Source organism: Littorina saxatilis, linkage group LG4, assembly GCF_037325665.1.
Source record: "Littorina saxatilis isolate snail1 linkage group LG4, US_GU_Lsax_2.0, whole genome shotgun sequence".
Taxonomy (NCBI): Eukaryota; Metazoa; Mollusca; class Gastropoda; order Littorinimorpha; family Littorinidae; genus Littorina; species Littorina saxatilis.
The window spans coordinates 24103858-24124081 of NC_090248.1; the positions used below are offsets into that span (position 1 = coordinate 24103858).

General features: G+C 42.4%; 1 protein-coding gene across 2 annotated transcripts in view; it reads right to left on the reverse strand.

Moving 5' to 3' along the window:
- Positions 1-2621: 2621 nt before the first annotated feature.
- Positions 2622-20224, reverse strand: part of LOC138964289 (serine/threonine-protein kinase TBK1-like) — a 111057-nt gene continuing 93454 nt past the window's right edge. For both annotated transcript variants that reach the window (XM_070336202.1, XM_070336203.1), the window contains 10 exons: positions 19515-19726; positions 16529-16679; positions 15848-16040; positions 15275-15399; positions 14659-14778; positions 13991-14092; positions 8132-8228; positions 7586-7767; positions 5892-5963; positions 2622-5244 (listed from right to left, as the gene is read on the reverse strand). In XM_070336202.1, coding sequence (XP_070192303.1) covers positions 5169-5244; positions 5892-5963; positions 7586-7767; positions 8132-8228; positions 13991-14092; positions 14659-14778; positions 15275-15399; positions 15848-16040; positions 16529-16679; positions 19515-19726 — 1330 coding nt within the window. In that variant the 3' untranslated portion in view covers positions 2622-5168. The remainder of the gene's footprint in view (positions 5245-5891; positions 5964-7585; positions 7768-8131; positions 8229-13990; positions 14093-14658; positions 14779-15274; positions 15400-15847; positions 16041-16528; positions 16680-19514; positions 19727-20224) is intronic.

Sequence of the window (20224 nt, forward strand, 5' to 3'; positions counted from 1 at the left end):
GCAAATAATGGCCCGTCTGCACTGTGTGCCAGTGTGTGGGTGTTTTAGCCTCATATATCGAGTTACCATGTGTTTTTCTATATGTGTGAGCAGTGTATGTGGGGGGAGGGGGTGGGTAGGTTGATGTATCAATTTACAAAGTGTGTTTGCAGTGTGCGTCAGTCTCTGTGTATTAGGTTCATGTATCAAGTGCACATGTTTGCAGTGTGCGTCAGTCTCTGTGTATTAGGTTCATGTATCAAGTGCACATGTTGGCAGTGTGTGTGTGTGTGTGTGTATCATTACAAGGAGAAAACTGACAAGAAAATGGCAACACCCTGCATAACAAGAAATTCCTACGAGGTAGGAAAAACACCCCCGTCAAAGGGAAATAACCTTCTCAGTTGGTGGCAGTGACTGAGTGAGAATGGTTATTTCCCTTTGACCATTAAGATGTTCCTCTATAAGTCCTTGTATAATTTTAATCCACCAATAACTCCCTAAGCGTGTGTTTGACTGGTAAATTGGACCATCTCAGAATGTATAGAACCTGTTCACCAAGTTTGGTGACGATTGGTCCGTTCATTCTTGAGATCTATATGCGAACACAAACAAACAAACACATCGAGCGAAACCTATACACACCCCTATACCGGGGGTGTAATAAGGGAAGCAAAGCTAACACACAGAGGTTTCCCTTCAACTTCACGAAGCGACCTGAAATATATTTGAATAATTGTTTGACAAGTTTTGATGAAGGTTAGGTGTTGATCAGTTGATGTTTAACCAAAAGTCATACCTTCAAAACCATTACCATGTTAAAATTTGCCTGGCTGAGCAAAGGAGAAGCATATCATTTTTTGTATTAACTAGCTGTACCCGTTTTCGCAAAAAACCTTCACAGTAACATCTTGAAACCGTCCATGAGGAATGTTTTTGTCCTCCCTTCTTCTATATCGAAGATATGCTTGTAACATGTTGTTTGTTTTTTTTTACACACACACACACAAGGGCATATGCACACACACACATGGAGAAAGAGACAGATAGAAATGGGAACAAGAATCAGAGAATAGGCACACAAACAAACCACCACTTGAACACATTCCAATACACTTCCCAACTCGTCCACACTACACATACACTGACCCATACATTTACACCCACACACACACATGCACAACCACACACAGGCACACATGCACACAGCACCATACATGCAGACACAAACATTGGAAGAGAGTCTTGGCTAGCCTAGAATGACTGTGACCGAGATATGTTTGTCTGAAGATAAGCTCTGAACAATGACAATTGAACAATGACAACGATGTCAGAAGCATATCACTCATTGTCATTAAGAAGTGACCACTATGTTTTGATAAAAGACGAAAACCACTTTCTGGCTTATTCGTACTCTATTGGTGTTTTTGTATAGCCTAATCGTTCACCAAGATGGGAAATTGGGTTGCCCTGCAGCAGAAAAGATCTTTAGTTTTCATTAGATCCACATTGTAAGATTGACAAACTGAAACACCGTAGTTGACACATGAAGCAATTACGTAACTATCAGATAACACTCAGTTTACAATTTTATACACAAAATCCACTCAGACTAGATGAACGAAATTTTACTATCTTGTAAAACAATCACTGAGGTTATGATGTTTTTCGGCGAAGCAGGCTTGAGCAAATACGACAGTTTTAGTTAACCAAGTGACTGGATCTAAAAACGCGCGTGGTTTAACTTTTCAGTGGCGTTTTTGAAACCTGCGAACGGTGTGTTTACAAATTACACCGGCAGCACCCTTAAATCTATACGTACAGACAAACCAAATACATGGAACGAAAGCTAAAAAGCTGGACTGTTACTTGGTTTGTGGACGTTTGAAAATCTAGCAGGTCTGGAATGCAAGAAAATATCAAAAATTGCCTTTTTTTTAGTCAAGTGCAGATTACAGGGTATTAAAGGAATATAAATGCCCATAGGTCAGAACAGAGAGCAGATCTTGCTCTTTCGAACAATATAGGATTTGGCAATGTACACAATGTTTTAGATCTATCCCCTACGCAGTTTTTCATCAAACACGTCAAAAATGTCATCCTATTTTGGCACGCAAATAATTGTAACGTTAAAGCGATACACATTTTCCAGTTTTCAAAAATGTTGTACCTACACAGTTTACATTGGCATCTCTTTTACTTTTCTTCCTATAGCTTAGCCTGTGGAATAGAACATCTATCAGCATATCTTAAACATTTCTGCAAAAGTTCAAATCATTCTGATGAATAGTTTTGAAATTAGCTTGACATCCATGAACTAACATGTTTCGATTCATCACTTTGCTTATTTTTCATTTAATAATTTGTACTAAGTCAATCTGAAAGCAAATTGTTTGGGGATCACATACCATTATTCTACACACATTGAAGCAAATGCACACCCAATTTTAACACAGACAGTTCTGTTTCAAGAATGTTGTGGTCAAATGACTTGAAGAGACAGAAAGTGTATTTTTATGGTACATGTAGCTCCTAGCCTTAAATACAGTGAAGTACAGATGCCAAAATTGTAGTAAGCCTCACAGAAATCCAGAAACAGCTTGATCTGGACTTTTTCAATCGTTACAATCTGGAGACAGTCACACACTTTTGGGGAATTTATTATCCAAGCCTTTGATTTTACACATAATTTACATTACATACACAAACAGCTGGCTGTTCATACTTGGATTTTGTAATGATTAGACACACACACATACGAACAGCTGGTGTTACACAGAAAAAGGAAAATATTAACATTTTTTTATTACTGTACTGTACTGATATTCATAATAGCTAAATGTTTTTTATAATACATACACGCACACACAAACACGCACACACATACACACACAGCCTCAAACCACCACCCCCCCCCCCCTTCCCCCCCCCCCCGCCGCGGGTTAGGGGGAAGAATTTACCCGATGCTCCCCAGCATGTCGTAAGAGGCGACTAACGGATTCTGTTTCTCCTTTTACCCTTGTTAAGTGTTTCTTGTATAGAATATAGTCAGTGTTTGTAAAGATTTTAGTCAAGCAGTATGTAAGAAATGTTAAGTCCTTTGTACTGGAAACTTGCATTCTCCCAGTAAGGTAATATATTGTACTACATTGCAAGCCCCTGGAGCAATTTTTTGATTAGTGCTTTTGTGAACAAGAAACAATTAACAAGTGGCTCTATCCCATCTTCCCCCTTTCCCCGTCGCGATATAACCTTCGTGGTTGAAAACGACGTTAAACACCAAATAAAGAAAGAAAGAAAAGCCTCAAACCCATTGACATGTGAAGACCAGAAGGACCATACTATCAGTACAGTGGAATTCCTCCGAAAACGGCGTATGGCTGCCTAAATGGCGGGGTAAAAAACGGTCATACACGTAAAATTCCACTCGTGCAAAAAACACGAGTGTACGTGGGAGTTTCAGCCCACGAACGCAGAAGAACAGAAGAAGTACAGTGGAAGTCCCCTTTGAAGACCTCAAAGAAAACCACAAAAGGTCTTAAAAAGGGGGTACATTTTCAGGTTATGAACAGAAAGTCTGAGAAAACAAGGTCTCAAAAGGGAAGGAGTCTTAAACTGGGGGGTCTTAAAAGGGGGGTTCCACTGTTTGTCGATCGTTGACACGCGATGATCTTGTTAGTTAGCTGTTGCTTTTCGGGTCCAGCGGACCATAATAGGCCAAATCAGGACCCCGATGATCTTGTACTTGATACTTCAAACGGTACTCTGAAGACTAAGAAGGCTGTTCACAAGGGGCACAGAAAACAATACACACATCAACTTTGACTTATCTTTTGGTTCCCTATTTCTCCTACTTCTGTAATCATGGCAGACATTGCAAGTAAACCAAACACCCACATATTCAAAGATTCTTTCTTTCTTTCTTTTCTTTTCTTTATTTGGTGTTTAACGTCGTTTTCAACCGTTCAAGGTTATATCGCGACGGGGAAAGGGGGGAGATGGGATAGAGCCACTTGTTAATTGTTTCTTGTTCACAAAAGCACTAATAAAAAAATTGCTCCAGGGGCTTGCAACGTTGTACAATATATGACCTTACTGGGAGAATGCAAGTTTCTAGTACAAAGGACTTAACATTTCTTACATACTGCTTGACTAAAATCTTTACAAACATTGACTATATTCTATACAAGAACTTAACAAGGGTAAAAGGAGAAACAGAATCCGTTAGTCGCCTCTTACGACATGCTGGGGAGAATCGGGTAAATTCTTCCCCCTAACCCGCGGGGGGGGGGGGGGGACATATTCAAAGATGGCCTTACGCTTCCAAGCATATCACTCACATGTGCAATAGTTCCGGTAATGAGAGGGCAGCTGTGAGAAGGGGGGGGGGGGGGTACCTTTTGCTGTCCACTGGTCCATCAACCGACTCAAACTTTCCCTAGCAGCGTCGGGAGATGGCTTCTGTATGCATACTTGTATTGTTATTAGTATGTATCCTTATCTACTTGGATACACACATTCTACAGTAGTGTTCATTGGTAGTACTACAATTCTATTGGTAGTGTTCATTGGTAGTACATGTGCTACAATTCCTTAAACCAGCATTACACATTAACATGTTTATTCACAGCATGGAAGGTTTTTAAGACACAGAATCTTCCTCAACTGTAAGGACTCGTAACACATACTGCCACTTGAATCACTACATACACGGTCTATGCTGTGTTAGGACTGCAGTCCCATGTATCCATGATATTCTTTGTTCTTGGATTCATCTTTAAGCCACATTGTAGGATGTAAAATGTAAACTCCTGGTTGAAAAAGACAACAACACCACAGGACAAGACGTTGGTAACAGTGCAGACTTTTAAGGCAGACACTTCTTGCAGACCATGACTTTCAACATCCACGTCACCAGCAATGTCAAGTACTGTCATGTTAGATACCATGATTTTAAACAGTTAACACGGTCTGAAGTCACATTCATGCAACTGGTGATGTATCATGATTCTTCAACAGCAAGCATCTTCTGAGGCAACAGCCGAAGTTGTTGTGGCACTTAGCCATCTGATGCCAAGGATAATGGGAAACACCACGCCATCAGCCATAACAGAGACCAATCCATGCTCGATTTTTCCGATGGCACAAGCTCACAGCAGGATGGCCCTGTTATGGCTGCCCAGCCTGGGCTACGTCAGTTTGTTCTCCTGCAGCAGTCTGGATAAAGAACCACAGCTCATCATCTGGTTCGATTCCTCTTCTAACCTGAAACACAGCAATGTATAAATGTGAAATTACTGGACTTGAGAAACAAAGGGACATAAGCACGCTCAATATACACAACAGTAAAGAGAGTTATGTAGAACCTGGCACCTAAGAGAATAAGAAGCATTGCAATAAACAAATGAATTTCATCCACTAAAACTACTGCCTTTTTTTTCTACTGATGTAAAATTACACTATTAACCAATTAATTATTCACTGACTCTTCATGCTTTTCTGTGGAATGAATGTGCAAGATTCAATTCCGTTTTCATGCAATAACCAAATCTAGCCTTAACATTATTAAAAGAAACAAATAGGTTGAGAAACACATGACAGATCAAAAGACAGACATAAAGAAACACACACACACACAGACAGACACACACACACAGACACACAGACACACACACACACAAACTTCCTAAGGCAAAACAAAATAAAAGCTAATAATTTTGACAGATTCAATCCCTTCACCTTGTCAGTTATCTTCTGTTTTCAAAACTTTTCAGAATGATAAATTCACATTATTGCTTTCCTGCAACAAGAGATTGAATCCAGGGCCAGTGAGGCTGCACAGTATTGCTCTACCCACCTGGCCACATTGCACAGTCTTTGTTGATTGATATTATTCATGACAAGAAACTCACTTTTTCATGATGTCCAGATTTCCCATGAACAGATTTAACAGTTCCTCACTCTCCGCCCTCAGTGACTGCAGACTGTAAGTGAATAAATAAAATAAAGTTATACATTTGAACAAATATATAAACAAGAAGGGCAAAGCCCATACGACTCACATGCTTTACACATTTTTCCTACCAAAATACATGTGACCTTGACCCAAGGTCAAGGTCATCCAAGGTCATGCAACACAAAGCTGTTAATTCAAGACATAGGAAGTACAATGGTGCTTATTGGCTCTTTCTACCATGAGATATGGTCACTTTTAGTGGTTCACTACCTTATTTTGGTCACATTTCATAAGGGTCAAAGTGACCTTGACCTTGATCATATGTGACCAAATGTGTCTCATGATGAAAGCATAACATGTGCCCCACATAATTTTTAAGTTTGAAACAGTTATCTTCCATAGTTCAGGGTCAAGGTCACTTCAAAATATGTATACAATCCAACTTTGAAGAGCTCCTGTGACCTTGACCTTGAAGCAAGGTAAACCAAACTGGTATCAAAAGATGGGGCTTACTTTGCCCTATATATCATATATAGGTGAGGTATTCAATCTCAAAAACTTCAGAGAAAATGGGAAAAATGTGAAAAATAGCTGTTTTTTAGGCAACATTTATGGCCCCTGCGACCTTGACCGTGAAGCAAGGTCAAGATGCTATGTATGTTTTTTGGGGCCTTGTCATCATACACCATCTTGCCAAATTTGGTACTGATAGACTGAATAGTGTCCAAGAAATATCCAACGTTAAAGTTTTCCGGACGGACGACTCGGGTGAGTACATAGACTCACTTTTGCTTCGCATGTGAGTCAAAAAAGCTATGCAATACCTACAAATAAATATTACCACAAAAACAATCTCACAAAGTTGTTAAAAATCTCCTCCTACATTTGGTGTCTTGATTCCTTATTGTTATGCTTTGACTGCAGCACAAAGGTTCCAAAATGTATTCTGTCAAGAAAGGGAAAGAGAGATAAGGAGAGGGGGGGGGGAGTGGTTTTTTCTTTTTCTTTTCTGTCCATATCTGTCTGTGTGCTTGCACTGCACGTGTATCATATGAATCATGAATTTTGGAGGGATCTGAGGGCGGGGATGAAGCTCAGTCGGTAGCGCGCTGGATTTGTATCCTGTTGGCCGCTGTCAGCGTGAGTTCGTCCCCACGTTCGGCGAGAGATTTATTTCTCAGAGTCAACTTTGTGTGCAGACTCTCCTCGGTGTCCGAACACCCCCGTGTGTACACGCAAGCACAAGACCAAGTGCGCACGAAAAAGATCCTGTAATCCATGTCAGAGTTCGGTGGGTTATAGAAACATGAAAATACCCAGCATGCCCTCCTCCGAAAACGGCGTATGGCTGCCTAAATGGCGGGGTAAAAAACGGTCATACACGTAAAATTCCACTCGTGCAAAAAACACCACGAGTGTATGTGGGAGTTTCAGCCCACGAACGCAGAAGAAGAAGAAGAAGGAGGGATCTGAAACGGTTTGTTAGTCCTCTTCACAAAAACCCAGCATCTTATAGCGCCGTCATGAATCATTTTGAGAAAATCATAATTCTGATCCTGTTTTGCGCTGTAAAATGCTGAAAAGGGAGAGAAACAGTTCAGGGGAGAGAGAGGGAGGGAAGAAAGAGGGAAAATCAAATAAACGACATACTCGTCTTTGAAAGACATAGGCTCCACACTCTCTCCTCCCGGCGCTTTGAAAGAGACCCCCTCTGGACGAGCGCCTGTAGCAACAGACGTTCCCAGTCCCTCGTCCAATTCCTGCTGCTGCACAAGCCGTGCGCGGTGTTTCTCTTGCACGTGCCTGACCTCCTCTTGGCATTTTGACTCGATCTGGTGTCAGATAATTCATTTTTACTTTCATTTGGGTTGATCATCGATACCTGCTTGTCAGACTTGGTCCTACTTTCTGGGGTTTGAGCATGCACAATCTTCCTTGGAGGAGCTTCAGACATCCAAACATTCACACAGAAGAACTATCAGGGAGGCAAACATTCCCAGTTCCTGCTTTCCCTAAAGACTATGCCTCCCCTCCTCTACTCTTGAACTTGGTCAAACACTTTGTATCTTTGTCATTTCTCAGATCGAGATAATAAAGTTAATTTGATTCTAATGTGAAAAGAAGCGGTAACAAAATGAAGTCATCATAAGAGTTATCTCTAGAGGGTATGGTATATTCTGCAAGCATATAGCTGACCTTGTCAAGACGAGAGCTAAGAAGCTGCTGACAGTTGATAACACTCTCGTTGTTCTTCTCCACTTTGATGATGCGTGCCAGCGCCTTGACCAGCAACCTGCATCATCATCATCATCATCATCTCAATCATCATCAGAAAAGCAAACATGCAGCAGTCTGATCGGTATTAGTTTATAATAAGTAACTAATTAGTAAACTGTTTGAAGTATAATGTTCTACGACTTGTTCCGATGTCCTTTACACACACACACACACACACACACACACACACACACACACACACACACACACACACACACACACAGTAATGTTTTCCCTTTTACACTCTATGTCACCTTCAATAAGAACAAAAGGAATTTACAAACTCGCAAGAAATCAAAAGGCTATCGTCTTTGAACAGCTAAATTAAAAAATACTTGTATAATATTTAGGTAAAAATAACTCTTATTTCATTTGTAAACAAACACAGATATCAATAAAGAAGCAATTTACAAACCGCAAAAAACCAAAAGGTTAGTCTCTGAACAGCTAAATAAAAAAACTTCTAAAATTACATAATTATGACGAGCTTACCTGAGTAAGTGAAGTCTAATTGTGGTTTTATCGACCACAATGTAGAGAGGAAAGGGATTACGTGAGATAGAACGCGGGAATACGTCACTGTTTAACGACGTGTAAATGGTGCAGAAAAAAGAGAAAGAGAGAGGAAAGGGATAGGGAGGGAAAACGGTTATCAGTATAGCTCTGAAGACAACTTAGGGCGAGGCACGTAATCCCTTTCCTCTCTACATTGTGGTCGATAAAACCACAATTAGACTTCACTTACTCAGGTAAGCTCGTCATAATTATGTAATTTTATCTCCCACAATTCCGAGAGGAATGGGTCACGTGAGACTTTAAAGTCTGCAACATTTACACCCTAGCACTGTCGATGAATTGAAATACTGTACATATAAACCTACCCCAATTCTTCATGACAGAACAGCCTGTCCAAAACTCCTCCCACTGTCCACTGGTTTCTTGTAAAAAGTTGTGAAGGTGTTAGCCCGACGCCAACCAACAGTCTTCAGAATGGTTGCCAGAGGAATTTTACTTGCAGCTTTACTAGATGCAGCGGAACGAGTTGAATGCGGCGTAAATATTGTCATGTCAATACCCGCTTTTTGTAATCCAATCTTTGTCCATCGACGGATAGTATCTCTCGACACCGCTTTGTGAGGGGCTGTCCAACTGATAAAGAGTCTCGTTTCCGTTCCTCTAAATGCACGAGTTCTTTTGACATATTGTTTCAAATAATGTACAACACAAATTGCCAAATCAGACGGAAAAGCACAAAATACCACTTCATTCTGATGTTTGTTTGGGCCAGAAGTTTTGAGCAAATCCCCAAACCTACATCGTACATCTTCCTTTGTCCAACTCATGTTACGCAAGTCCATCAACCAAATCGCCTGTCCCCTTTGACTAGAGACCAACAAGCACAACAGCACAGTTTTAAGCGTCAATTGCGCCAGCGATAAAAATTTTGCCGGTGACCATTCTTTTAAAAAATTTAGCACTAGATTAGCGTCCCAGGTCACACAAGTACGGGGCAAAGCAGGCCGTCTGTTGAAAGCTCCTTTCAAAAACTTCTTCACCAGTGGATGACAACCCACTGAACAATTATCCTGAAGGGACAATGCGGAAACAGCGCTTCGTGCCATGTTCAAACTGCTGTATCCTTTGCCTTCTTGGAACAGTTTCGTTAAAAACCTTATCAACTCATGTGGAGAGGCACAAAAGGGATCTCTATCCCGTTCAAGGCAATGCTGAAGCCAGCGTTTGAAATATGACTCGTAGTTACGCTTTGTACCCTCTCTCCAGGCTGACATGATAATTTCTGTTGCTTCATCCTGAATTCCCTGTTTCTGGAGGGCTGTCCGGACAAGGAACATGCTACTAGTTTCATCTTCTTCAGTAGTGGATGGTGCTCCCCTGTCAGTGGATGACTGAGTAAGTTTTCTTTTCGGGGCAACATGACCGGCAGTTCTACTAGTAGACGCAACAGTTTCGTGAACCACACTTGCGTTGTCCATAATGGCACCACCAGCACACACGCCGCCTCTAAGACTTCTATCCTTTGGAGCACTCTTGGAATGAGACTGAAAGGCGGAAAACAGAACGCCTTGAACAATGACCAGTCTAAGGAAAATGCATCAATGGCAAATGCATCTGGGTCAGGTTTCCATGAAACATACTTTCTTAACTGTGCGTTAACACGAGAAGCAAATAAGTCTACATCACAGAGACCAAACCGATTGATGACTTCTGCAAACACTTGTGTGTCCAAATGCCATTCAATGTTGTGTCTATCTACACGGGATTCTGCATCTGCCTCTATATTTAGGCAACCCGGTAAGTGTGTTGCTGTTACACAATTACTATGTGATAAGCACCACAACCAAATGTCTCTGGCAATGTCGTTGCACAAAACTTTTGTGCTGCCCATGTTATTAATACAAGCAACAGTGGTGCTATTGTCTGTAAGTAACTGAATGTAAGAGTGACATAATCCCCTGCAAAGGGATTTCAAGGCAAAATAAGCTGCTTTAAGTTCCAAACAGTTAATATGTTCAAAAGCTTCTTCCTTGGTCCACATTCCACCTGTGGTGCTACCCTGACACTCCGCCCCCCACCCTATTTTCGAAGCATCTGATTTTACTATTACAGTAGGTATGCCTCTGCTAACAGGGGAAGGATATTGCTTTACATTATCAATCCACCAGAGAAGGTCTGAACGAACTTGTTCTGAAACCACAAGTTCTGCATCAAAGTCACCTTTCCTAACAGCAAGGGCTTCATTTTTTGCGATCTCTAATCGTTTAAAAAAGAGAGGTGCAACCCAAACACCCGGTTGGGCAGCCACTAAATATCCGATAACTTCAGCCAACTGCCTAATTGTACATTTCTTTCTTCCAGCCAAATCAGCGCACTTAGTACGAATTTTATCAACTGTCCGGGGGGTCAGAGAAACTAACATGTTCTGAGAATCAAGCTGAAACCCTAAAAACTCAATGCATTGAGTAGGTGTAAATACTGACTTCACAGGATGCACAGTAAAGCCCAAACGATCCAACAAAGCACATGTATCTAACACTGCTGCCTGGCATTCTTCAAAAGTGTCTCCTTGCAAAAGGGTATCATCAATGTATATCAGAAGGGTATGGCCAGATAAACGTAAGTGGGCCAATACAGGCTTTAGTAGTTTCGTGAAAATGCGGGGAGAATCACGATATCCCTGTGGAAGAGCCAGGAACTCAAAAGTTTTGCCATGAAACTGAAATCTGAAATATTTTCTGAACTTGGGAGCGATGCGTATGGAGAAATATGCATCTTTTAGATCAACTGAGGCAAAAAAGCAATCTTTTTTCATTAATGACACTGCGTTTTTTAATGTATCCATCTTGAAGTGAATCTTTTCAATTGTCTGATTCAAATTTTTTAGGTTTAAAATCACCCTTTGACTACCATCTTTTTTCTGACGCAAGAAAATACTGGATAAAAGTTGATCTGGCCGTTGATCCACCTCTTGAACAATCTGTTTCTCCACTAACTTTGCTACCTCATTAGCCACTAGCTCATCCTCGGAAGAAGAAAATCTAATTTCTTTCCTGTCTGGAATGTGTTCACCAGTGATCATAAATTCAATTTCAATTCCTGCGACTTGCTGAAGGATCCATCTATCAGAGGTTAACTGTCTCCAACTATTCAAATGATCAGCGACTTTTCCACTATGAAAGTTCTCAGGAGTATTCACAAATTTTGAACTGACCTGTTCCCTAAAAATAGAAACCGCTGGCGCACAAATATTAGATTCTAATCCCGTTTTGTTTTCTTGGAGGGAATCCCGCTCTGTTGGGAGTGGAACTTGGGAGAGAATTTGTGTCCTGTCTGTCGGTTGGAGACACCTCTTCTCTGCTGGTACTGTTGTCTCTGCTGAAACTGTTGTCGAGGTCGCCCTTGGTAGAACTGACGACCTCTGGTGGCGTTTTTTGAAAGGGGCTGTGACAGTGTGGATGATAATTTCCTGTTCTTCACTGCATCGTCGACCCTTTTCGCTAGATCCTCCCCAAACAAAAACTCGTTAGACGTCAGTTTGAAATTTAGCTGCGCATTGCATAAGGCCCTGCAGTCTTGGCTAAGTGTCGGCCTGAGTGCTTCGCGCCGCACTTGTGACAGGTCCTTGTGTGAAGCCATAAGAAGTCGAGCCGCATCGGCCAGTTTGCTAAAGCTGTCACGCTCACTCAACTTCCGACTTGCTGGTTTTTCTTTGAGGTCGGACATAAGCTGAGCGATAATTTTCAGCGTACAACCTACTTGTTCCTGAACAAAGGACAGGTTCGAGTCTCTTTTCTTTGCAAACTTGTCTAACAGTTTGCCATCTAATTCACGATTGAGAGTCGGCGTTCGAAGCGACGTGACATTTTTGGGCCGCGGATAGTTCTGAAGAGTGTCTCGCACACGTGCCCGATCTGATGGAAGAAGAAGTCCTTCTTCAAAACGATCTGCCAGAGATGGATGAATCCCCTCGCCAACTGTATCCACTACTATGCCTGCGTCAAAATCATTGTCCGAAGCAACATCCGTGTCTTCAGCCGAATCAAACTCATTTTCGAACTGCTCATGAGCAAATCTAACCGAAGCACCGTCTTCTCCATCCGCTTGCGACTCTTGCGCCGAACTGCTTTCGGTTCCATGCGACTCGGTTCCACGCGATGTTGAAGCAACAGGCGTCGCATTAAGCTTACCAACTTTCTCCAAATCAGATAGTCTGCCAGACAAGGCAGTCATTGTCTCCAAAATTTTGTCCATTTTCAGAGTAACTTCACAATCACGTGGGCCAGACGAGCTCTTCTCTATTGAAAGAGACTGATCAACTCCCGTCTTTTCTGACGGTATCACTTCAGAAGGTTGTGCTTTCGCCGGTTTCTTGCCGGTTTTCTTCCCGCCAGCAGCACATTCACCACCTCCCGAGTCCGCCATATTCCGAACAAAAACCACACGAAAAAGTTATATTGATTCCTGGGGACGAGCAAGCGCCCCGTTACAGTATGAAAACAATTTAAAATCCACTGCAAAGATTTTCAAATCTTCAATGGACTAGTGCTCAGCCTTAGCACAGCGGACCTTCTGTGGCCCATAGTTCGCCTCAGGCGATAGTAATTGCTGTAATCGAGACAGCTGCTGAAAAAACAAAGAGGCTGCTTCAGCAAATCGTGACTGACTATGTCAGCAAATCGTGACTGACTGTGTCAGCAAACGTGTACTTCATTTCCGTAGCCAAAATAATATGTCATCCTACCAAAACAAGTCACAATTCCGACTGACCTTAGGTCACACGTGCAAAAACAAGTAACGATCCCAACTGACTCAAATATAGTAGGTCACACCTGCAAAAACAATGAACGCGCCGACTGACGCCTAACATTTCCATGTGTTAGCTTCGACGAATAAAATTCATACGCGAAACAACAAGTTCCCGGTTCAAAAAACCAACAAACACCGAAAACTCCAAACTGTTTCCTTACCTTGCAAGTTGACACAATGATAAACAATCAAACTAGTCAATACACTTCAACTAACCTACAACTAAAACTTGTACAGAGAAAGGTTAGAGGAAAATGAAAGCAAAGCAAGAGAGACAGTGCACCAACACGTCTTCACAGGACGGAAACCATTCGTTCAGTGACGTATTCCCGCGTTCTATCTCACGTGACCCATTCCTCTCGGAATTGTGGGAGATAAAATGAGGTAAAAATAACTCCTATTTCATTTAAAAATAAACACAGATATCAATAAAGAAGATGTCAAGCAACTGACCCAGTGAAGCCGAAGGCCTGTTTGTGCAAGCGGTCAAGTGACGGCACACAGTGTCCAGTCAGTATGGACAGCATGCGCATACAGTGCTCCTGCAGCTTTTGTCTGTAACGCACAACAACAACAAAAATAATTATAAACCCCATCAGGCTTCACTGCTTGTCTGGAGCACGTACACACACACAAAAATAATTATAAACCCCATCAGGCTTCACTGCTTGTCTGGAGCACGTACACACACACAAAAATAATTATAAACCCCATCAGGCTTCACTGCTTGTCTGGAGCACGTACACACACACAAAAATAATTATAAACCCCATCAGGCTTCACTGCTTGTCTGGAGCACGTACAACTATGCATGTTAGCTTTGAAGCTAAATACTGATGTATAAAGTCAGATGTGATCAATATGTTATTCTTTCTGGAACAAGCTCCCATAGAAGTGGTCACTCATTCATGGCAGTCAGACATGAAAGGGATTCATGCTATCTTTTTCATGAAAACATCTATAAACCATATTACATAATTATAATCTTATAAATGTCTTATGCCCTCTGTGTATAAAAACATTTCTTTAATGAATTACACTAAAATATTATCATACCAACAAATGGAACAAGTACTCCTCTGTTAATGCAATTTTAACAGCCGGCTTGCTTATGAACTGACCTCTCAAAGCGGTGGATGTTTTCATCATGAGCAGTCATCTGTGACTTGACGGTCTTGTCGCGACGGAACCTGTTCTGGATGTTTGTGATGACAGTCAGGTGATGCTCCACTTTGCTGGTGCTGCACAAATTGCACAACAAGATGAGTTGTTATGAAAAACATAGTACCACAAAAAATATCTAAAAAAATACAAAATACAATTTATAGAACAGTTTCATGTGACTTATTGGTAAGTGGGCTACAAACTAGTGATTGCTTATTAAGTTACTTTGAGGTAAGATTCTGATGCTGTTTTTCACTGGTTGAATAATTCGAAATTTATATGGCACAAGAAAAACAAAACCATAAATAGTTACTGTGTAAAAAAGATATACTACTCAGTACTGATTGAGAAAACCCGACAAAACCAAGTGTATGTATGGTCGCTTCTTCATTTGAATGCACCTAGTGCTCTAGGGACCAGAAGCTTATTCCGTGTAACTCTCGCTACCTGTTGTCTATACTCTGAGTGCCTACTTCCCCTCATTGTTTAACCCAGCAGTTTCTGATCTAGTTCATTTGGCTACAATTCTCTAGAATATGATCAAACAAATCTGTTACAGTTTGAAATACACACCAGGCCGATTTTTCGCACATCTCAAACCACTGCGTGGAGTGAGGTCTGGCCTCCTCCATTTTCTCCTGCAGGCCTCTCCGGTATCGCTGGATCTCCTCCGCCCTCTCCTCTGCCTTCACATGTACCTGCACGACATCACGAAACAACAACTTTAGGCTGTGTACACTTTCATGTACATTTGTACATTGTCTTTCAATTTATACATACATTTCTTGTAAACCAGTTTTCAGTAGTGATTTACCCGTTTTGACTGTTTATGATTCATTCTGATCTAAAATAAATACATCAGAGTAACCAGAAGAGGTTCAAAATGCAGAATCAGAAAGAAAATGGGAATGACCATGGAACAAAAAAATCACCTTTTTCACTGTGGTGTCTGCCCTTAATGATGCAATAGCAAACTCGAATGGATCTCTCTTAGTGCTGAACAGTTATGACAAATTCAGAGGTTGTTCTTTGGTCAGCTAAGATGTACGTCTCAGTGGAGGACCAGTCCAACGTAGAACTACAAATTGTCAAGTCTTCAAATTGGTTGTCTGAATGTACGACAAAGAAGAAGGTGATTGTGCTTACTTTGCGCAGTGTCTCGTCAGTCAAGATGTCTCTGAAGTAGCAGCCAGCCTGTGATCCCAGAGGAGTCAGCATAAGGGTGATGGAGTTGACAAACTGGTAAAACATGTCAAAGCGTTTCTTGGACTCTGCGATCTGCGTCTGCATCAGCTGCAACGCTTCTCCTGCTGCCCGCAGTCGCCCCTCTATGTACATCCTGTGGGGAGAAAAAGTTAAAATGTATACTGAAACCGATGCTGACACACAAACACAGAGGGACATGCATATACTGACTGATCGTTTGACACACATCGCTTGCCTCGATGATATGCATACAGCCTTTACCAGTACACACCCACAGCTGGACACCCACACACATACATGTACCTCCGGCCTCCCATTCCACCCCTCTCCCACCACCACACCCCCGTGTGTGTTTGTGTGTTATAATGTAGTATAGTGTGTGTGTGTGTGTGTGTGTGTGTGTGTGTGTGTGTGTGTGTGTGTGTGTGTGTGTGTGTGTGTTATATGTGTTATAATGTAACATAGTGCAATTTGTTATTAATTGATGTGTGTGTGAATGCACTGTAATTAATGTCATATTTTTTCCCCACACCACGCTTTGAGCAGGGTTAACCCGAGATATATGCGCTCCAGAAACACCATATATTATTAGTATTATTTATACATGCACACCAGGTCTACCTGAGAAAGAGGTGCCCCTCCACGAGACAGCGTTGTTGCTGAGCCACCTTCTCTGTGTGATGTTTGATCAGGTGACCACGCGCCAGACAGTTCAGTGCCAGACGAGCGTCCTTGTCAACGTCGATGATGTTAAGGAACTCTGGGAAGGGAGCTGTGTCAGGGAAAAGAAAAATAGACACACATCATTTTTGTGAAATGACTATATCATGTTGTGATAAGCAGAAGTACTTGCTCTAAACATTGATTTATGAATGATTGCTTTTGGTCATTCATTCTACTGTGTGATCAGCAACCAGCTATCTTTCCTCATGTTGCTTTCAATTCATTCTCATCAAATGTTGAATGAATTATGATAGCTTGCCCTTTAATATCTTCTAACGTATTTTCCGGGTCATAAGGCGCGACTTTTTTCCTCGAGTTTGACCCCTGCGCCTTGTATAACGAAGCGCCTAATCCTGAATGAAATAGGAAAAAAATCAAAGAGACCGCCTGAGTACCAGTCAAACAACTTGTGATAATGCATGTTTCAGCTACAGCAGTCCCTCTCATGAACGGACACCCTTGGGCCATAGCAAAACTGTCCGTACATTGCAGGTGTCCGGTCACGGGAGGGGTGACCACACCACCCCCTCCCCGGGCCCATACACTCACACAGAGACACACAAACAGTCTATGCTAATCACTTCTTGTGGCTACTAAACAATAAACTCCTAATACTTCTTTAAACGTTCTGTAAAAATGATTTGTATGAAAAGTGTTGAAAAGAAGAGATAAAATAAATCCTCAAGGCAGTGAACACACTCACCATGCACTAACATACGAAAGCAGCCACACAAACACAGCACAGAGGAGCGTGTGCAGATGCTTTGCAAGAATAAGCTTGAAACCCAGTTTGAATAAATAGCAGCAGATAGAGCTGCATGTCATAATCATGTAATTTATTTTCATCTTGTCTGGCTTTATTGACTGCATGCCGATCATGTGGCATGGCAGTGACTTTTCACTCTTCAGTGGAAATACACTGTACATAACACAGCTCCCACTCTCCCTCACTAATGCCTACCCCAAGCCGTGACAACTGATGCTTGGAAATTGTGTGGAAGAGTACACCTCTCTATTTCTCTCCAATGCTCTTCCTGCTGACATGCAGTGACACCGGACACCCCACAGAGTTTAGCCAGCTACACCTCCAACCCCCCCCCCCCCCCCCCCTCCCTCTCTCTCTCACTCCCTCCAGCCATGTAACTGTTGGGCTGTGGCCAGAGAGGTCAGCTCCAACAGTTCACTCAGAGCAAAACCAGTTGACTGTGTCGTAACTTTTGACACAGCAAGACAACTGAAGGGTTCACAGATTAGGCAACCGACTCACTGGTCAAGGCTGAGGGGAAACAAGAGTATCTTGTCAATGAAAGAGGTTACACACAGACACACGATGCTGGGAACTGTGGCCGGTTTTTCACTCTCTTTCGCTCAGGACCTTCATCGACTGTGGTTTCTGTTGTTTACGTCCAACAGACAAGAATAAAGAGCACAGTGCAGTTTCATGTTGGCATCTTCGCATGTACTCCACTCCTGACCAAAACTACCCCCCCTCCTGATGGGTACAGGTGCACTCAAGTTACCAGTGACTGTCGTCACGCCATTGCGGCTGTGATCTTTGCACCAAGAGCCGGACTGCTCTGTTATCGATTTTGTTGTGGTGAAAATGTGACGATGGTCTGTCCGTACATTGGAGGTATGACCTGCTGTTGGGACCGAAAACGAGTGTCCGTGTCCACGTTTTGCAGGTGTCCGTTTAAGGGGGGGCAAATATAGAAGGAAAACACTCCGTGCCGAGCAAACATGTCCGTACATGTCAGGTGTCCGCTCACGCCGGGGGCCGTACATTGCAGGGACTGCTGTACTAGGTTCTACCCTGGCCAAGTTTCCTCTCAAGACATCAAAGAGACCGCCCCATAGTTTAAACTCGGTCACTGACCCCGGTGCAGAAAGTGTTTCCTCTCTCAGATATGACAGGAGAACCACCTCTCATAGCTAAAACTGGGTCATTGACCCCTGGGAAGAAGGTCAGTGTCTATAAACAAGGCAACCCAGCTATCACAATGGACCTGCCTTTGATCTCGCGGCACACACAGAGCACACATATTTCCACTCTGTATTCTTCCTTTGTTTGTTTGTTTGTTCGTTCATGGGCTGTGAAACTCCCACGGCTTTTACGTGTATGACCGTTTTTACCCCGCCATTTAGGCAGCCATACGCCGCTTTCGGAGGAAGCATGCTGGGTATTTTCGTGTTTCTATAACCCACCGAACTCTGACATGGATTACAGGATATTTTTCGTGCGCACTAGGTCTTGTGCTTGCGTGTACACACGGGGGTGTTCGGACACCAAGGAGAGTCTGCACACAAAGATGACTCTGAGAAATAAATCTCTCGCCGAACGTGGGGACGAACTCGCGCTGACAGCGGCCAACTGGATACAAATCCAGCGCGCTACCGACTGAGCTACATCACCGCCCGTATTCTTCCTTAGATGTGCGGCTTATTTTCATTCTTCGACCGTTTGTTACCGGTATACTTTTTTAATTTTGGTGCACCCTATCGGCCCCCTGCGCCCAATGGGTGACAGGATTTGTAGCGCCTTGTAACCCGGAAAATACGGTAATCTACACTGAATATCTAAATACAAATTTGTAAAGGATTTATTATTCAAGCTAATGCAAAATGAAGTGTGAAGTCACCCCACACAGCAAGAAGAAAGTAGTACCCACCTGCTATCTAACAAAATAACAGCGCTAAATTTCTAAAAATGTAATTCCAACAAAAACGGCCACTACAAACCTACAAGCCAAACTGAAGATGCACAGCATTGTCACCAAATGATTGCTTCACTTTGACCCCTTTGTCTCCTACTCACCACAGACCTGTTCCCATCTCTCTCTACACAACATCATCAAAACACACACACACATCCACACACACTTACGGATCTCTCGCTGGGGGAGAGGAGGGGCTTCTGTCATCGTCAACTCGCGGGGGAAGAGGTAGACGGTGCAGCTCTTGATGTGCATGGGGAACTTGGAGATGGGGGCCAGGGGGTCGACGATGTCCTCCAACACTTGACCGCCGACCAGCAACAGTTGTTGGGATGCTGGCTGGTCGGTCAGAGAGGCAATGGCGTCTTGCAGACCAGATAACCTGGGAACAGACATAGATTGTGATGTTAGTTTTTTCAATCTGTAAATGTAATCCCCTGATGATAGTCGTGTTATTAAAATATACAAGCAATACAGTGGTTCACCTCATCACCACCACACGAAAAAGTGTGTGGGAAAACTCTGCCTGAACAAATTTCAGAGCCACCAGTGCAACAGGGTGTTGCTCTTCCTTGGTTTAGAACTGTGTTGCTTCTGGTAACTGCCTGCACGAAAACTTATTACATGAACACAACTCTGTCTTCTGGCTTAGCCGCATGCACACACAAAATCATTTAAAATTGAATCATTTGACAACATAGTTGCTATAAAAATACAAATCCAATTGTGAACCTATATTTGAAAATATCCAAAAGTAAACAATTTGGCACCACAGCCAGTTTGTTTGTTTCTTTCTTCCATTCCTATTTCATTTAATACATCACTGAAACTTAACTATTAGGATCTATCCAACTCAGGAGTTACCAGACTGAGAAAGCAT